We start from the raw sequence: 16,584 nt of genomic DNA on the forward strand, positions 1-16,584 counted from the left end.
CTCAGATTGTTTTGTAAGAATGGCATTTTAGATTGTAGCTTTTTTTCCCCCCGTCCTGTCCAGCCTTTAAGGCAGATAGAATTGTGGATCTAAATGCCCTCACGTGCTCAACAGATTTACTCTGCCAGGGAAAAGTGTGAGATACACTTCCCCTGTTATACAGAATTTATTTGACTTTGATGTTTTGTTCTTATGGTAATTTGGAGCGGCCGGACCGGAGCAGGAGGGGATAGAGAAGAAGAGTAAAGAAAACAGCGTGGGGTGTGCAGGAAGAAGAGGGGCACAAAAAAAGACAAAGTCAGGGACAACAGCAGCAACAACAATTGTGACAACAATAACAGAACAACAGAAGCAAACAGGACTAGATCAAAATGTCTGTGACGACTATAAAGACCCCGACGGAAGAGGCAAAATAATATCAACAACCACAATGACAATACTGCATTGGAACAGTCACACATAATGGTAGTAATGAAATTATTAACTATGCTAGTGATCAGAATGACAATACCTGCAATGCCCATCATTGTACAAACTGTAAACATATTGCAGACATCACTGTCTCTGTAATTGAAACCAACAACATAACACCCTGGTTAATTCAGTGAGTAATGTGGGGAAGTACGTACCTACACTAAGTCCCAAACTAACGAACACAATTGGTTCCAGACGATCGTTCGCTAGTTGAATTGTTCTTAAGTAGGGGAAAAGGTAATATTACCAATGATATAGGTAGTACTGTCACGATTCGTTGAAGCTGTCGGGAGGTTGACCCCTAGGGTGCAGAGAGAAGGCGGCAAAGTGCAAAAATAAAAGTAATTTTATTGCACAGGACAAGAAAAAACTAAAAGTGATAGAGGAAAAACTCTGTGGGGAAAAATACAAAATATAAACAGGTAGGTGACAGCCCTGGAAAGTCAACGATGAAAATGACAACAATAAACCAGCACTGCGCATACGACGGCGCTGGCTCTTAACTGTCACTGATTAGTATTGACCGCAGCTGTGCGGCCACCAGGCGTGGAGCGGCAGTTCCTTACGCCACCCCGGAAGCATCGCTTGCCAGAATAATGACGCAGGACAGGAAGTAGACGCTCCTGTCCTGCGAAGCGTGACAACTACATGTACGTGTATACATATACAGTATATGTGTATGTAATGCTAATCGAGGATAATTAATGAAAAAAACAATAACAAAAATGATGTAATAATATGTAATGATAAATGTTATTTACCTTTGAAGAGGAGTGGTCGCTCATACGTGGTGGTGGAGGAGGAGAGATTGAAAAAAAGGACAAATCATCGTCGTCGTTAGACTCTTCTAAAAGAGGTAGTGTTCTGTGGGTGGTGTAGAATTAAGCAGGCCTACTAACTCTTCATAAACTTTAATCACAAGCTGCATGGTACAGCTACAACCTAGCTTTTCTTCACATCTCCTCCCCCTGGACTTCATCGCCTGTTGGTCCCATTAGCAGTGTCACAGTGCCCTCTACTGGTCAAGCATGTGAAATATGGACTTAAATATCAATAAATATGGACTTATAAGGCAAAATACATGAAAATATAGACCAGTCAGCTTGTGTTCGTATCTCCGAATGTTCGCTAGTCAGATGTTCGTAAGTTGGGGACTTAGTGTATTGTGAGTGTGCATATGTACGTGTGTACAGGTAGCGCTGTATGTGTGCAAGTCTTCATACATATATAAAGGTGCGCGAGTGGGTGAGCGTGTAATTGTCACTGAGAATGCATGAAACAAGAGGGCCCCCCCTCCACCATCCAGCAAGCCCCACCCGAAATAGCCAGGATTGTAGCTTTTGAATGGTACTGGAGTGCTGTAGTGTGTAGCAGAAGGCTGACTTCAATTGGCTCATCATATCCTGCAGGAATGAAACACTAATGATGCGCTAAACAGGAATGATGCGCTAAATTGTAAATACAATAATAATAGTAATATAGTAGCAGTGTGCTGAAAACAAATAGAGTGATGTTAAAAAAAATAATGGGACATTAGATTCCAATAGTTGAATAAAGTTTGAAAATGTGGTGTGCTGTTCAAATATGTAATTGTTGTTTAAATCTTTTATTTAGCTCACTTCCTTACCATCCATACTTTATGCTGAATACAATAAACGTATCTCACCATGAGAATTGTGAGTGGAGTATGGTGGCTCTAATTCACAGCAAACAGACATCACTATGATGTGCTGTGTTACATGACGGATTAGATTAGAAAACGACAACATCGCTGTACACTCTGGAGCGGGGATAGCCACCTGCCAGCCAGGCGAGGTGCATTGTAAGCGGACACATGCTCCAGGCAACCTCTGAGCTGCCATGGAGCTTGGGGGAACCAGAGTATAGAGCAGGGATACCCACCCAACGTGGACGAGAAAGGGCGCCCTTTAGTCGGACACAAACAAGGCACTCTCTCGGCCAGTTCAGTAATGTAGATTCCCCTTACTAGCGAGCAATTTCAAAATACAAATTAAAATTAACAGGCTAATGTGGTTGCTGTCTCTATATAGTAATTCTCTAATCCAGTGGTCCCCAAGGTTTTGGCGCCCAAGATTTTCGGTAATTATGACTAGCGAAAAGCAACAATTCAAAACATGGCAAATATTTACATGGAGTAGCAAATGATTGATTATATAATAAAACAAGAGTGACGTTACTGTGAAACTCAATAATTATGCGTAATTACTTACATTTACCTGTATATGTTTCTTTCCGGTCTTCCCCTTCATTTCAAGTCTGCTCCCTGACCACACTATATTTCAAGGGCTGTATACCCCTTAGTACTTACTCCTTATCCCTCGATTTAAGGAGAATTGGGACACCACTTGATTCTCGTGAACGTGCAAAGCCTAGGGGTAAGGAGTAACATGAGGGTTTAGGGGTAGACTTGGGATAGAACTTAGCCATAAATTAGTTGCACCGATGTATAAGCCGCAGGGTCCAAAGTTTAAGAAAAAAGTAGAGGCTTATACACTGTAAATTACGGTATATGCCGCACCTGACTGCAGGGTTTCCCCTAGGATATTCTGAAGTTGTGGTGGTGGGCTCCATGGGACTGCCGACTGTAAGTCACAGGACCAGCCAAACTCTGGAAAAAAGTGTGATTTTTACCCTGGAATATGTGGTATGTTTAGATATGTTTTTTTTCTCTTAACAAATGATACAGTATGCTGGAAAAGTGTGGCCTAATAGTTTATGGAATTAAGTTTGAAATTTGCTAAAAGAGTGTTTTGTCAAATGATGCCTAACATGTGTATCATTGGGCTTTTCAATTGAGCAATTAGTAATGTAATTGTTTTTTGTGTGGGTACATTATAACTTGCTTTTGTCTTTAACCCAAGGTGAAGATGTGAGGCCTGACTCCCAGCAGCCCACAGCCAGCCATGGCCGCTTGATTTCAGTATCTGTGGTTCCAAACTCGGATGACAACCTACCTACTGAGGATATGGTTGAAGCCTTCTCATTGGAGCCAAAGTCCACCAAAACTATCCCTACACCTCCGCCACCCTCCCGCAAACTGTTGCAGCTCCTGCCTTTCTCCATTGCTCTGACACGAAGCAAGAGTCACGAGTCACAGCTTGCAAACCGCATTGAGGAGCCTGCAAAGCCCAAGTAGGTTAGAAGTGCTGCACTTATGCCGATGTTTGTATTGTTGTTGGATTGCAGTGTACTCTCAAAAAAGCACAGTTGACATTTCAATGACATGTTTCAGGCACATATTTTAACAAGCTAATATTGACACACAGGCCTATCCATCCATCCGTATCCATCATTTCTGGAGATGTCTGTCTCTCACATGCATGGGTCAGGTAGCTATACCAACAAAGTCACCCCGATGACCCCAAGACGTGTTATATCTATCCCCTTTAATTGGCTCGCTTTGCAGACTGGAGTAGCACTTAAAGGAAAACGGCACTTTTTTTTTTTTTTATTTTGCCGGTCATCCACAATCCTTATGTGAAACATGGCCGCACGTCTTTCCCTTTTCTGTGCATTCTAAAAAAAAAGAAAAACAGCTAGCTTGTGGGAGATAACAATACTCGTAATGTGACACACCTATTTAGACTATAAAGCCCTAAAAGAAAACAAAAAAAAAAAACACCGTTGTATTTACATAACTGACCTGTACTGTATATAAACCAAGCTACAGCGAAATTGTTTTTGCAGCAGCTAACATGAAGTATTTTTCTGGCATTGTGACACAGCGCCTCACGCCACTACCAAGAGGTAACGGGCCCACTCAAAAACAATGTGATAGGACACCAATCTGTACTGACTGGGAAACGAGAACAAGGATACCAACAACCAAATGATGTGTGAAGTATTAGCCCACATTCCATGCTTTGTTTATACACGGCCACATGGACTGTGTATATAGCTGAGATATTAAGCACTATGTGCTCCATGTATCACAATCAATATCATGGTGACTTACTTCATGGAGAGTTGTCCGTCTGGTCCAGCTGGCTTGGAGTGTATTTGCCAGTTGAAAGTTTCTACCACTGCAGGGTTTGTTAGCGCTAACAACTCTTTTTTTGTTGCGATGCAATTACACACAAAGCCTTTCCTCGATGGTAACTGTATGCCACTCGCAGCAGAAACACTCAATTTCTGTAGGCATTGCTTAACAAGCTCCACATTTACACCACAAAGTCATGCCGATTACTCTGATGCTTCACTTTCTCGTCTTACCCACTCAGCTTCTAAAACCTGAAGCTCATTCTCCGTATAGTCCAGCTCAAAAAGCTAAAGTGCTGGATCCTCATTTGTCCAAAAGGAGTCGTCAGAGGCTCTCACAAAGTCTGCCATGATTAGTAGTTGCAAACAGACACGCACTTTCTATGCTGCTGTTGTTGACAGAAGTACCGTTTGTTCCTCTCTATGGGCTCGGTGAAATACATGGGAAAAAAGTTCTGTGAATGTTTAAAATGATCAAAATACTCTATTACATGTTATCATGAATGTACCTGTTACAGCATGGTCACAGCACGTATATAAAATGATAAGACCTTGTTGGAAATTTTTTAGAGGGCTTTAGAGTCGAAATACTGTAGGTGTCCCATCATTACCTGCATTGTTAGCTTCCTCATGCTAACTGTTTTTCTTTCTTTAGAACACACAGAAAAGAGAAAGACGTGTGTTCATGTTTCACATAAGGATTGTGGGAGATGGACAGTTTTTTTTGCTAAAAGTGCTGTTTTCCTTTAAAGGGATTTTTTGACATGAAGTTGTGTGATATCCCCATCAGCGTTGTAGTGCATAAACAGTGACTTTCCCTCCACTTCGTCCCGTGGTCGGTTTTTGGTGTTTAAGAAAGTAACACCCCAGATCATAATGGACCCCCCTCCGCTGTGCCGGGTAGAAAACTACGGAGCCCAGGAGGGGACATGGAGAAAAAAAAAATATGATGGGTAAAAAAAAAAAAAGAACGAACTTTTGCTTTCCCTGGCAAAAGTTTTGCCAGGGAAAGCAAAAGTTCATTGCAAAACTGCTTTGCGAGGGAACGCAAAACTGTTTTGCGAGGGAACGTAAAGCTGGAAACATATTCAGATATTCAAACTTCTGGGATCAATGACTCCCAAGTGAATGGTTCTAACACGGCAAACCATACCTATTTCCAACAGTGGCAACATAGAAAAACAGCTACAACCCAGTTTTTATCAAAACGAGCCATGTTCTGTGCAGTCTGAATTATATTGATCTCTAGAGAAGCCAGCAGCGACACCGGAGCGCAGGGACCGTCTGGGGGTTGGCATCAATGTTGACAACTCCTCTGAAAGACAGCTATCTATTGGCTGTCTTGGAAGGCCATAGATGATGTTGTTGGCTAGTTTGCATGTTTTTTGCAAATTATGTTTTAAGAGATGTAGGAAAAAAACATAAGTATGATAGATTAACAAAAGTAAATCAAAACACCTTGATTATGTTAAGAACTACAAAAATATAAAAGAAGCAACAAGTTTGTGAAAATGGACTTTCACATAATTTAGGGCAATTTTTATTGGGTTGTTAATAAATTCACTTCTGTAAAGTGTAGGACCACAAAACTCACCTCACACATTAGTGACTCCTTCCTGGTATTACTACAGCAATTCGTTTGGAAAATGTGCTTTTAAATAATTTTGGGAATTTTCATAAGAATTCTGGTTAATAAATTCAATTCTGTCACATGTCCGTTCAATAACTTCACTTCTGTTAAGATTAAAACCACAAAATTCACCTCACAATGGCCAAGTGAAGCTATTGAACGGACATGTTGCACAATTGCATTTATTAAACAATAACATTTCCCCAAAATTATTTAAAAGCACATTTTCACAAAGTCTTTGCTGTAGTATGAACAGAAGAAGGCCGTTGATGTGTGAGGTGAGTTTTGTGGTCCTACTCCTCACAGAGGTCAATTTATTACAGTTTTTTCCAATTGCTAAAACGCAATTTTGCAAACTAGGTTGGTTTTATCAAAATACTTAGCACAATTCACAAAACCACACACCCGAACTGCAAAATCCCTCATACAGTATATCCTGCAAAATGAAGCACTGCAACCAAAACTACATATAGCTTCAGCAAAATCAAACTTTTGTACCAAGTGGCACACACGTCATTCATATTAAAAAACTTAGTCTAATCAACTACACACTGTTGGGCATAATGAAAAGCACTCTCATCTTTAGTTTACTTTGCCATAATACTAAAATAGTTCAAATTGTAGAACAGTCTTCAGATTGTTCACATGCACAGAAATATTTGCAGATACACACACGCTGTTGAAACATGTACTTTTATTTTTCACCAACTAGTCAAGTGCAACATATGCACCGCAGATATGTTTACATTGGAGTGAACAAATATATGCTCACGAAACAGTAAACTGAAAAAGAAAATTGCAGAAAAAATGTGCAGATAAAATATATATTAAAAAAATACATAAAAAAAGAGAGGCAAGAAAAATTAGGCAGCATCTTGCCGCACAGCTGGATCTGGCCACAACTCCTCGTCCACATCACAGGCAATATCTTCCCTTGCCAGACATGGAGGTAAAGAAGCGCCTTGATTGCCTTATCCACCCCTGAATGTCACCCACATCAATCTCATCACATGCCCATTCCATAGCCTGAACAACATGCATGCGCACAAAGAGATGCCAGGCGTATTCCTTTCAGTGCCATGCCCAAAGGAACTCACTTGTCTTTTCATAGTGCTTGCTTCCTGACTGAAGTGTTAACAAATAAGCATTGAGGTGTTTGGCCAGGCGCCACATATATTGGCCAATTAGCTCATGTACTGTCATTTTGAATGGCGGTGATTTGAAATGGCAAACATGTGACCTTATGTCAGATTGTAGTGTTTTATGCAGAGAACCGTGTTCAGTGCATTTAAAAAGTACCATTTTGAATTGCAAAATGTGTTTAAAGCAGAACATGTGTTTAGAGTTTTGGAGACTTAAGAGGTTTTGCTCTCTGTGTGTCGGTTTAAATAATTGTGCTATGCATGTCATTTTAGTGTTTTAGCAATTAGAAAAAACTGTAACAACCTTATGAAAATTGCCCTAAATTATGCAAAAGTCAATTTTCACAAACTTGTTGCTTCATAAATATATTTCTAGCCAATGACGCTATATATCGCCTTTCAGAACAGCCAATAGATACAGTCAAACTTGTCTATATCGGCCACTAGAGGGATACTTCAAAAGTGGCCGCTATAGACAGGTGGTCTCTATAGACAGGTTGGTGTCCAGTTTGAATGTTGACCAGTAGAGGAAAAAAAAAAGAAAAAAAAGGGGGAAAAATTAATGTTGACCAGTAGAGGGCACTGTGTGACTGCGGATAAAAGTTGTACAGCACTACTAGGCTTGTTATTATCCACGACCCACAGAACAAAGCTGTTCCAGTAATGTCTTCCGCTTGTTTTGAATATTTTACTTTTTATACGGCAGACTGTCATTACAGCTTTAGTTCATCAGGAAGTGATGGGAAGTGACGGGAAGTGACGGTGGGCGTCCCGAGCAGGAGAGCTAGGCTCAGTGCTAGCTGTGAGTGTCGAGAGAGTTTGGAAGTGTGTTTATGTTGGTGTGGATGTAAAGTCCTGCAGTGTTCTCCGCTGTTAATAAAGCGATTAAAGTGCATCGGCGACGTGAGTCTCTCCTTCCCCACAACAAGCGCCATTACAGTATTGACCAGTGCACACTGTCTCACACCAGGAAATAAACGGTGTCACTTGTTACAGGCATTGCCTGGACAGCTATGTAGTGGGGCTTGTTTAACCTTTGCTTTGTGGGCAAGCAGGAAGGAGAGACGAGATGTGTGTGGGTTCTGAGATGCTCTGTGGTGGCCGTGTTCAATGAATAAAGTTGGCAGAAGCAACATTTTTAAAAACATATGCTAGCATGGTTTTAGTATAGTAGTATTATATTGTATTGTAGCGTCGCTGGGAGCACGTCCTGTTCCCAGCCTACTTTGCGGTAATGTTTTGGTGCAAATGCTCTTAAAGTTACATGTTTGACCAGGAAATAGCAAGCTCAAAAGAAGACGGCTTTTTTATGTGGAACAACTGACAGTTTGTGTGGATCTTGTGAATGATTGTGACTGAGCTAGGACTCAGTAATTCAAGTCGACACACGACGGCTCCATTGATTGAAAAACGAAACTTTTTCGTGCATGAAGCTTCTACTTGAGTCGGTAATTTGGCCGCTATATGCGGTCAGATATTGACAAAGGGAGACAAAATGGGTGGCCGCTGGCCGCGTTAGACGGATGACTGCTATACACAGGGTCTATAACATGTAAATTTGCTGCGGGAGATTTTTCAGTGGCCGCTATAGGCAGGTGGCCGTTCTATAAAGGTGGCCGCTAAGACAGGTTTGACTGTACTTGTCTTTCTGAGGAGTTGTCAACATTTATGCCAACTGCCATAATACAGAAGAAGAAGAAGACATTTGTAGACGGTCCCTGTGCTCCGGTGTCGCTGTCGGCTTCTCCAAGAGATCAATATAATTCAGACTGCACAGAACACGACTTGTTTTGATAAAAACTGGGTTTTAGCTGTTTGTCTGTGTTGCCACGGTTGGAAAGAGGTATGGTTTGCTGTGTTCGAACCATTCACTTGGGAGTTATTGATCCCGGAAGTTTGAATATATGAATATGTTTCCAGCTTTACTACAGTCTGTTTTGCATTCCCTCGCAAAACTGTTTTACGTTATCTCGCAAAAGTTTTGCGAGGGAACGCAAAAGTTCGTTGTTTTCTTGTTTTTTTTTTACCCATCATATATTTTTTTCTCCATGTCCCCTCCGGGGCTCCGTAGAAAACATCAGGTGGGAAAGAAAGTAGTTCCAACTACTTGGTGGGGTCACTTTAGTAAAGCGTTTTGCTTCTCAAAACAATCTGTTCAAAAGAATAATACATTTGCATCACAAATAGTGGGAAGACAACGACGATGAAGAAGCAGACTTTCATGGAAATGGAGGTGGAAACACTGAAAAAGTCCCAAATTTGGAAGACACAGCATTGGCCTAAAATATAAAATAAAGATTGAGTGACAGCACGTCCTTTGCCATCTGTGTGAATGGAGCAAGGCCAACCGAGGCAAAAAAAAAAATGCGGTCCGATATCAAGGTCCGGTATCCCTTTTTCGTGGGCATGTTTCTACATTTTTCCTAACTGATACCACATTTTAGATTTGGTTTGGTTTGAAGTCAGCTGGAATAGGCTCCAGCATGCTCCGCAACCCTAATGAGGAAAAGTGGTATAGAAAATGGATGGATGGATGGATGGATGGATGGATGGATGGTTTAATTTGATCTGAACATGCATGCAAGTTACAATGGAATGCATCACATGATTCGATTCACAATTCCACATGTCCAAAAGGAGTAGGAAGAAGCAAAGCTTATTTAATCCTATGCCCCATTTGTTCCACATCTTGTAAAGTAAATATTATTCACTTCCTGTATTCCATATGTGATTTTTTATAGAGTAATGATAAGGTAATGTAACAATATGATGATGTAATTAGTAAGATTTTTTTCAGTATAATAGTAAATAAATCATAATACATAGGAACAAGCATAACAGAACGATAAATATAATAAGCAGTATAATAATAAATAAATAAAATAAAATTAGAGACAAGCATAATAAAGCAAGTTCAAGACTCTTCTGCCTTGTATTTAGCAAACATCAACTGCTTGTATTGTTTTTTTTAAGTTCACTCATCTTGGTGCATTGTTTGAGTTCCTTGCTCAATCCGTTCCATAATTTCATTCCACATACTGAAATGCAGTGGGTTTTTAGCGTGATATCGCATATAAGTGTGTCAAATTTATTTTTTCCCTCGGATCATATTTCTCCTCTCTTATAAGAAGTACTTGTGTGATATTTTGGGGTAGCAAGTTATTGTTAACTTTATGCATTATTTGAGCGGTTTGAAAATTTACTAAATCAGCAAATTTTAATATTTGTGATTTAAAAAATAAAGTATTTATATGTTGTCCATACACGGTATTATGAATTATCCTCACCAATCTTTTTTGCAGTACATTTAGTGAGTAAAGATTGCTTTTATCATTATTACCCCATATCTTCAGACAGTAAGTTCGATATGCTAATACCAAAGAACAGTAAAGATTGTGGAGTGATTTTTGATCAACAACAAATTTTGCTTTATTCAATATTGAAGTATTTCTCGCCACCTTTTGTTGTATATTTTTAATGTGAGATTTCCACCTCATTTTTTCATCTATTTTGAGCCCCAGAAATTTGCTTTCATTCACCATTTCAATGTCCACTCCGTCTATTTGTATTTGGTTGTACGTGACTTTTCTGCTATTACCAAATAGCATTATTTTAGTTTTACTTAAGTTCAAGGACAGTTTTTATCAAACCGTCTTTTTGATATGGCTATTTCATCCGTGACTTTTTTTAAAATTAGTCCTTGTGTGCTGAGCAATGCTGTGGCGCTGCAATGACAGCTGTCAGCTTCCCTCTGGGCGTTGGGCTCCGGGTCCTCTGGCTCCCTCCGGTGGACACAGGCAGCATTGCAGCACCATCCACCAATTTCTTTGCAAACGAAATGCCTTAGGGGAAAACATTGAAATGTTGGGTTTTTTTCATAAGAAAGATAATGATGCATGTTTTTATATTTCTGTGGTATAACGTTTGAGTGTTAATTTGCTGTGTGATGAGTTTAATGTTTGTAAGATGAAACCGTGTGTAAGACTTTTATGTTGAGTAATGGCATCCTGCAATTCCCATTGGGTGTGCAAGCTTGTTGTGAGGTTTTTTTCATAGCTCATAATTGGCTCCTGTCAAAGACTTACCCGGTCCTCACGGACTTGTGCTTGCTACAATATATAGTTTTATGACGTAGACACGTGTGGCTTATACACCAGTGCAGTTTTAAGTCAACAATTTTAAGTTAATAATGGCGTTATGTTTTCATGCAATGAAATACTCACGTCTTTCCAATCTTTATTGGCTTCCATTGCATGTTTATTACTAACATATGATTTCACTTCACCACTTAAAATGTCTGTTGCCTTTTTGCCACATCTCCAAAAAGTGTGTACGCCAGCTATAAAGGGTGTGTACCAGTGCGATTGCGAGGTCTTACTTTTCCACATTTTTTAGTGATGCAAATGTATTACTCTTTTGAACGCATACTGTTTTGAGAAAGCAAAACGTTTTACAGGACTTGAGTGACTACTTTCCTCAACACTGAAATCCGACCAGAACTCGGCTCATGGGACAAAGTGGGGGGAAAGTCATTGTTGAGGCACAAAAAGAGACAAAAAGTATTTTTAAAAAGTAATTTATTCAAAACAACAATTAAGCTGAAATAGGCTGTTTATCAGCTGATCAAAAGTTAAAGACCACAGGCTATAAAAGCCAAAATCTGCTCAAAATTTTCATTTTCTGTCAGGCGTTCACACTGTCATGCCCTCCTGATGGCTAAAGCTAAGAAGTTTTCTCTTTTTGAATATGGTCGTATTGGCTTGTCGCAGCGTGCCATTGCTGCTGAGGTTGGGTGCAGTAAATCAGCCGTTATACATTTTTTTGAAAGATCACGCCTGCGCTGAGCCGGAGGATCCAATTGGCTGTCCACCAAGACACAGGGCGGTCTTCGACCCACATTAAGGCCCTTACTGGTGCCTACTGCAGCGCAATAACCATTAACGGCATCTGCGGGAAAAGGGTTTTAAAAAACAAAAAAGGAATCCAAAGACCTCGTCTCCAACGCCACAAAACTGCCCGTTTGGACTTTGCCAGGGAGCATCAAATATGGGACTTTGTAAGGTGGAAAAAAGTTTTATTCTCTGATGAGAAAAAATGTAACCTTAACAGTCCGGATGGCTTCCAACGTTACTGGCATGACAAGGAGATCCCACCTGAGATGTTTTCTATTTTTATTTATATTGGTGTTCCAATCCCCGCACTGTGCAGCAGTGAAAACCTGTCACTGTGAGTGGGACTTTATTGTTGTTTGAATATATTTTTGTACGTGCTTTATCGTGCACCCCCTGTGCTGTATACTGTAGATACATGTATAACCTATTATTTACATATTGACCACAATTAATTTGAAATAAAATATCTGTAAAATATCATAAAAATGTTTCACTACACTTTATTTTAAAAAACAAGCACCGACATCACCTGTCTGCCCTGTTGGCACTTGACAAATCAGGAGTGGAAGAAAAGGCAGAGCCAAAGGCATTTAAAGATAATTAATGCATTTGTTGTTCAAGCCTGTGAAAACGACCTTAATGTTGACATGATTACCGACAGTAAATTTAAATATATAAAAAAAAAATCTTGCCACAGCGACGGCAATCCACTTCCAATGCAGCCCACCACCACAGCTTGAAAAATCCACGGGGAAACCCTGGTATGTCATCCAACTTCATGTAAAAAAATCCAACCTATCCCTTTACATAACTTTGTTAAACAGGAATGTGGATCATATGTTGTTGTTGACTGCTTCAGCTACAAATTTAGGTGTATATGACGTGGACGATGGTGTGAAGCACCAGGCTTCAGCGACACAGTCCTCACAGGAGAGGGTCGTTATTCGTATGACACTGGCAAGCCTGCAACTGGATACACACACAACCAAACATATATGCCTTTTTCAGACGTGTTGCTGCACGGCCCACTTTCGTTGTCCTCCTCCTTCAGAAAATTACCTGAGGGAACTGCAGGCATGTCTCAGATACTTCATGGTCATACCTTGGCAGCCATGCAGGATGACACTAAGTTTGCACTCAAATGTATGGCAGTTGTGGAGCTGAAGATAGCTGCTCTAATTGTCTCATGACAAGGCCATGAGGTCCGATACAAGGTGTCCACCTCCACCACAGTGTATGTATCACAGACAAGCTACTCTCAGTAGAGATGCACGATATATTGTTTCAAAAACCGATACCGATAAATAACTTTGTGCTCCTCAAGATCGATATGGTACTGATAACCGATTATATTTTTAGATCTACTTTTTTTTATTTAAATTTAATTTGAAGCTTCGTGGCGTTTGAAAAGTGCAAAAGGTTTGTCCGAGACATCCGTAGCGGCACACCGGCTACTCAGACCATGTGCCCGAATATAGTACACTTTGCTGGGCCACAGCAGGTGGCTCCCTCCTCTCTATACTCTGGTTCTCCTGATAGTACTGATGTGGTAGTAATGTCATGATATTTGATTAGGATGAATCAATAGGTACAATTGGTCAAAGTCCAGTACTTCTTACCTCAAGGTGTGAACAAACTACAGGGAACAAACCCATATCACCTTTGGAACATTTTGACCAAAGCATGTCTCAAACATGTTATTAAGACACCTAGGAACTTGGGTTAAATTTGAGTTTAACATTTGGGTTAAATTGGGTTATATTTAGTTTTGTCAGTTTGGATTAGATAGAAAATCTACTTTTTATGAGAAATGGTTTTGACGGCTATGTCTTTGCAGGGCCAATAAGAAGAACAAGAAGGCATTGGCTGCTCTTCAGGTCAATGGCTTTGGCAGTAGTCCTGAGGATTCAAACCCACGGTCTCCCCTGCTTTCTGCTCACACATACAGTCCTGTCCCTGTCTCAGCACCGTACACAATGACGGCTGCCCCCACCCAACTGGACAGTGAGTCACCCTGCTATGATATCTGGTATTTCAGAAGAGTTTGGATCTTCATTCAGTCCATGTTGGTGTGTTTCACAGACTCTGTTGTTCAAGGCACTTCTCCTCATACAGTAAGACGAGATATTGGCTTGGCTGTTACACACAGGTTAGTACCTGCCCTCATGCTTCCCAGACCACACTGCAGTGTGTTATAAGACGTAAAAGAATGTAGAAATATAACAATTTCTACATGTCAGAAGTTTACATACGCTCGTCATGGGCATGAATGTCTTATTCATTTTGGATTGGTCATAATTTGAAGCATTCTTTTACAGGCTGGAATGATTCATACAACATACATGTTGAATGCTTTTTACAAACAAAAATTAAAATTTTATCCAGTCCACACAGGAACAGAATTATACACATAGGTTTCAAAAAAATAAATACACTCTTATATAAAAGTTTGGGCACCCCTGACAATTTCCATCATTTTCATGATTTAAATCATTGGGTGTTTGGCGCTACTATTGCATTTTGATATATCACACAACTGATGGACACAGTCATATTTCAAGTGTGAAATGATGTTTATTGGATTATGTGTCAAAGCAAAATTTGATGGGTGCAGAAATTTGGGCACCGCTGTCATTTTGTTGATTCTGCCTCTGCCTACCTCGCACTGATTATTTGGAACGCAAAATGAAAACTTGAATTTCATAGACAGGTGCATTCAATCATCTAATCTTTTTAAAGGAAAACTTTGGAATTTTACCCATCATCCACGATACCTACAGTATGTGAAACATGAACACATGTTTCTTTCCCTATTCTGTGCATTCTAAAGAGAGAAAAGGATCTAGCATGACGGAGCTACAGTAACAATGCACGTCATGGGACCCACTTATTTCGAAGATAATGCCCCCAATGATCATGCATTAACAGATACATTAATGATAACGTGTAATGCTTAAAGTAGTTTCCCTTATTCTGATAATTTTAAACATTACGTGAACTTCTTTCCGCCGCACATTGAGCGCGTAGGCAGTATTCTGCTCGGCACGGGCTTGAGGTGTTGTGAGTGACGCTGAGACTAGCGAGGGGTTGTGTTACTCCATCATAAGAGTATAATTCTTCGTGTTAGCTGCTACAATAACAATATCACTGTAGCTTGGTTAATATACAGGTCAGTTATGTAAATGGGATATTGTTGCCGTTTTTTAGGGGGGGGTTTCTAGGGCTTTGTCGTCAAAACAGGACGTCCATTGTTAGCTCCTTCATGCTAACTAATTTTCTCTCTTTAAACGCACAGAAACGGGAAAAAAATATGTGTCCATGTTTCACATAAGGATTGTGGATGATGGGCAATATTCCAAGAAAATTGCAGTTTTCCTTTACAATTTTTTCTCAATTGTTTACATACATTTTCTGAAAGCATGCATCATATTCTCTCTACACACAAATCCAAAAACACACACACAATGGGCAAAACCCCTCACTTCTCCTGCAAAATGAAACTTTACATTCAAACCAAATTAATCTCTTCTCAAAATGGTATTTTGTGTTCAAATGACACGCACAAACCATCATATGTATAGCTCAACACTGATGTGCTCAACACTATGAAAAATGGAAAACACTTGTATGACTTACAGGTGGGGCTTTTTTTGTTCAGCAAATATATTTGATTTTCCCAAGTAAAACCAAATGTACATCCCAACCAACACACACAAATATGCACATTACATTACATACATTGGTCTGCATACAAAACTAATAACAAGAATTTACTGCACACAGTTACAGTAAAAAAAAACCAAAAAAAACTACGGCTGTCAAAAGTAGCGCGTTAACAGCGGTAACTAATTTATTTAATTAATTACGTTTTTTTTTTTTTTTTGCGTGATTAAGCATACACCTTATCGCAAGCCACATCTCACTGTTATCTGTATCTTTTACCTTGATTGAAATTTTCAGTTCATTTGGAGCTGTTACTGTGATACATGCAAATACACTAGGTCCCCAACTAATGAACACAATTGGTTCCAGACGACCGTTCGCAAGTCGATTTGTTCGTAAGTCTAACAAAAAGTAATTTACCAATTCTATAGGTACTACATGTATGTGCTTACAACATATGCGTATGTATGTAAATATGAGTTTGGAAACTTGGCTTGTTTTATCAAAATACATACACAAAATACAAAATTTTAAATACAAAATACATACACCCGAACTGCAAAATCCCTCATATATCCTGCAAAATGAAGCACTGCAACCAAAACTACATATAGCTTCATCAAAATCAAACTTTTGTACCAAGTGGCACACACGTCATTCATATTACAAAACATGTCTAATCAACTACACACTGTTGGGCATAATGAAAAGCACTCTCATCTTTAGTATGCTTTGCCATAATACTAAAATAGTTCAAATTGTAGAACAGTCTTCAGATTGTTCA

General features: G+C 39.7%; 1 protein-coding gene across 8 annotated transcripts in view; it reads left to right on the forward strand.

Moving 5' to 3' along the window:
• LOC129191217 (kinase suppressor of Ras 1-like) overlaps positions 1-16,584 on the forward strand; it is an 82,440-nt gene that overhangs the window by 23,576 nt on the left and 42,280 nt on the right. For all 8 annotated transcript variants that reach the window (XM_054794368.1, XM_054794360.1, XM_054794362.1 and 5 more), the window contains exons 3-5: positions 3,357-3,627; positions 13,975-14,141; positions 14,220-14,286. In XM_054794368.1, the coding sequence (XP_054650343.1) occupies positions 3,357-3,627; positions 13,975-14,141; positions 14,220-14,286 (505 nt within the window). The remainder of the gene's footprint in view (positions 1-3,356; positions 3,628-13,974; positions 14,142-14,219; positions 14,287-16,584) is intronic.

The sequence above is a fragment of the Dunckerocampus dactyliophorus genome, chromosome 12 (genome assembly GCF_027744805.1).
Source record: "Dunckerocampus dactyliophorus isolate RoL2022-P2 chromosome 12, RoL_Ddac_1.1, whole genome shotgun sequence".
In the NCBI taxonomy this organism is placed as follows: domain Eukaryota; kingdom Metazoa; phylum Chordata; class Actinopteri; order Syngnathiformes; family Syngnathidae; genus Dunckerocampus; species Dunckerocampus dactyliophorus.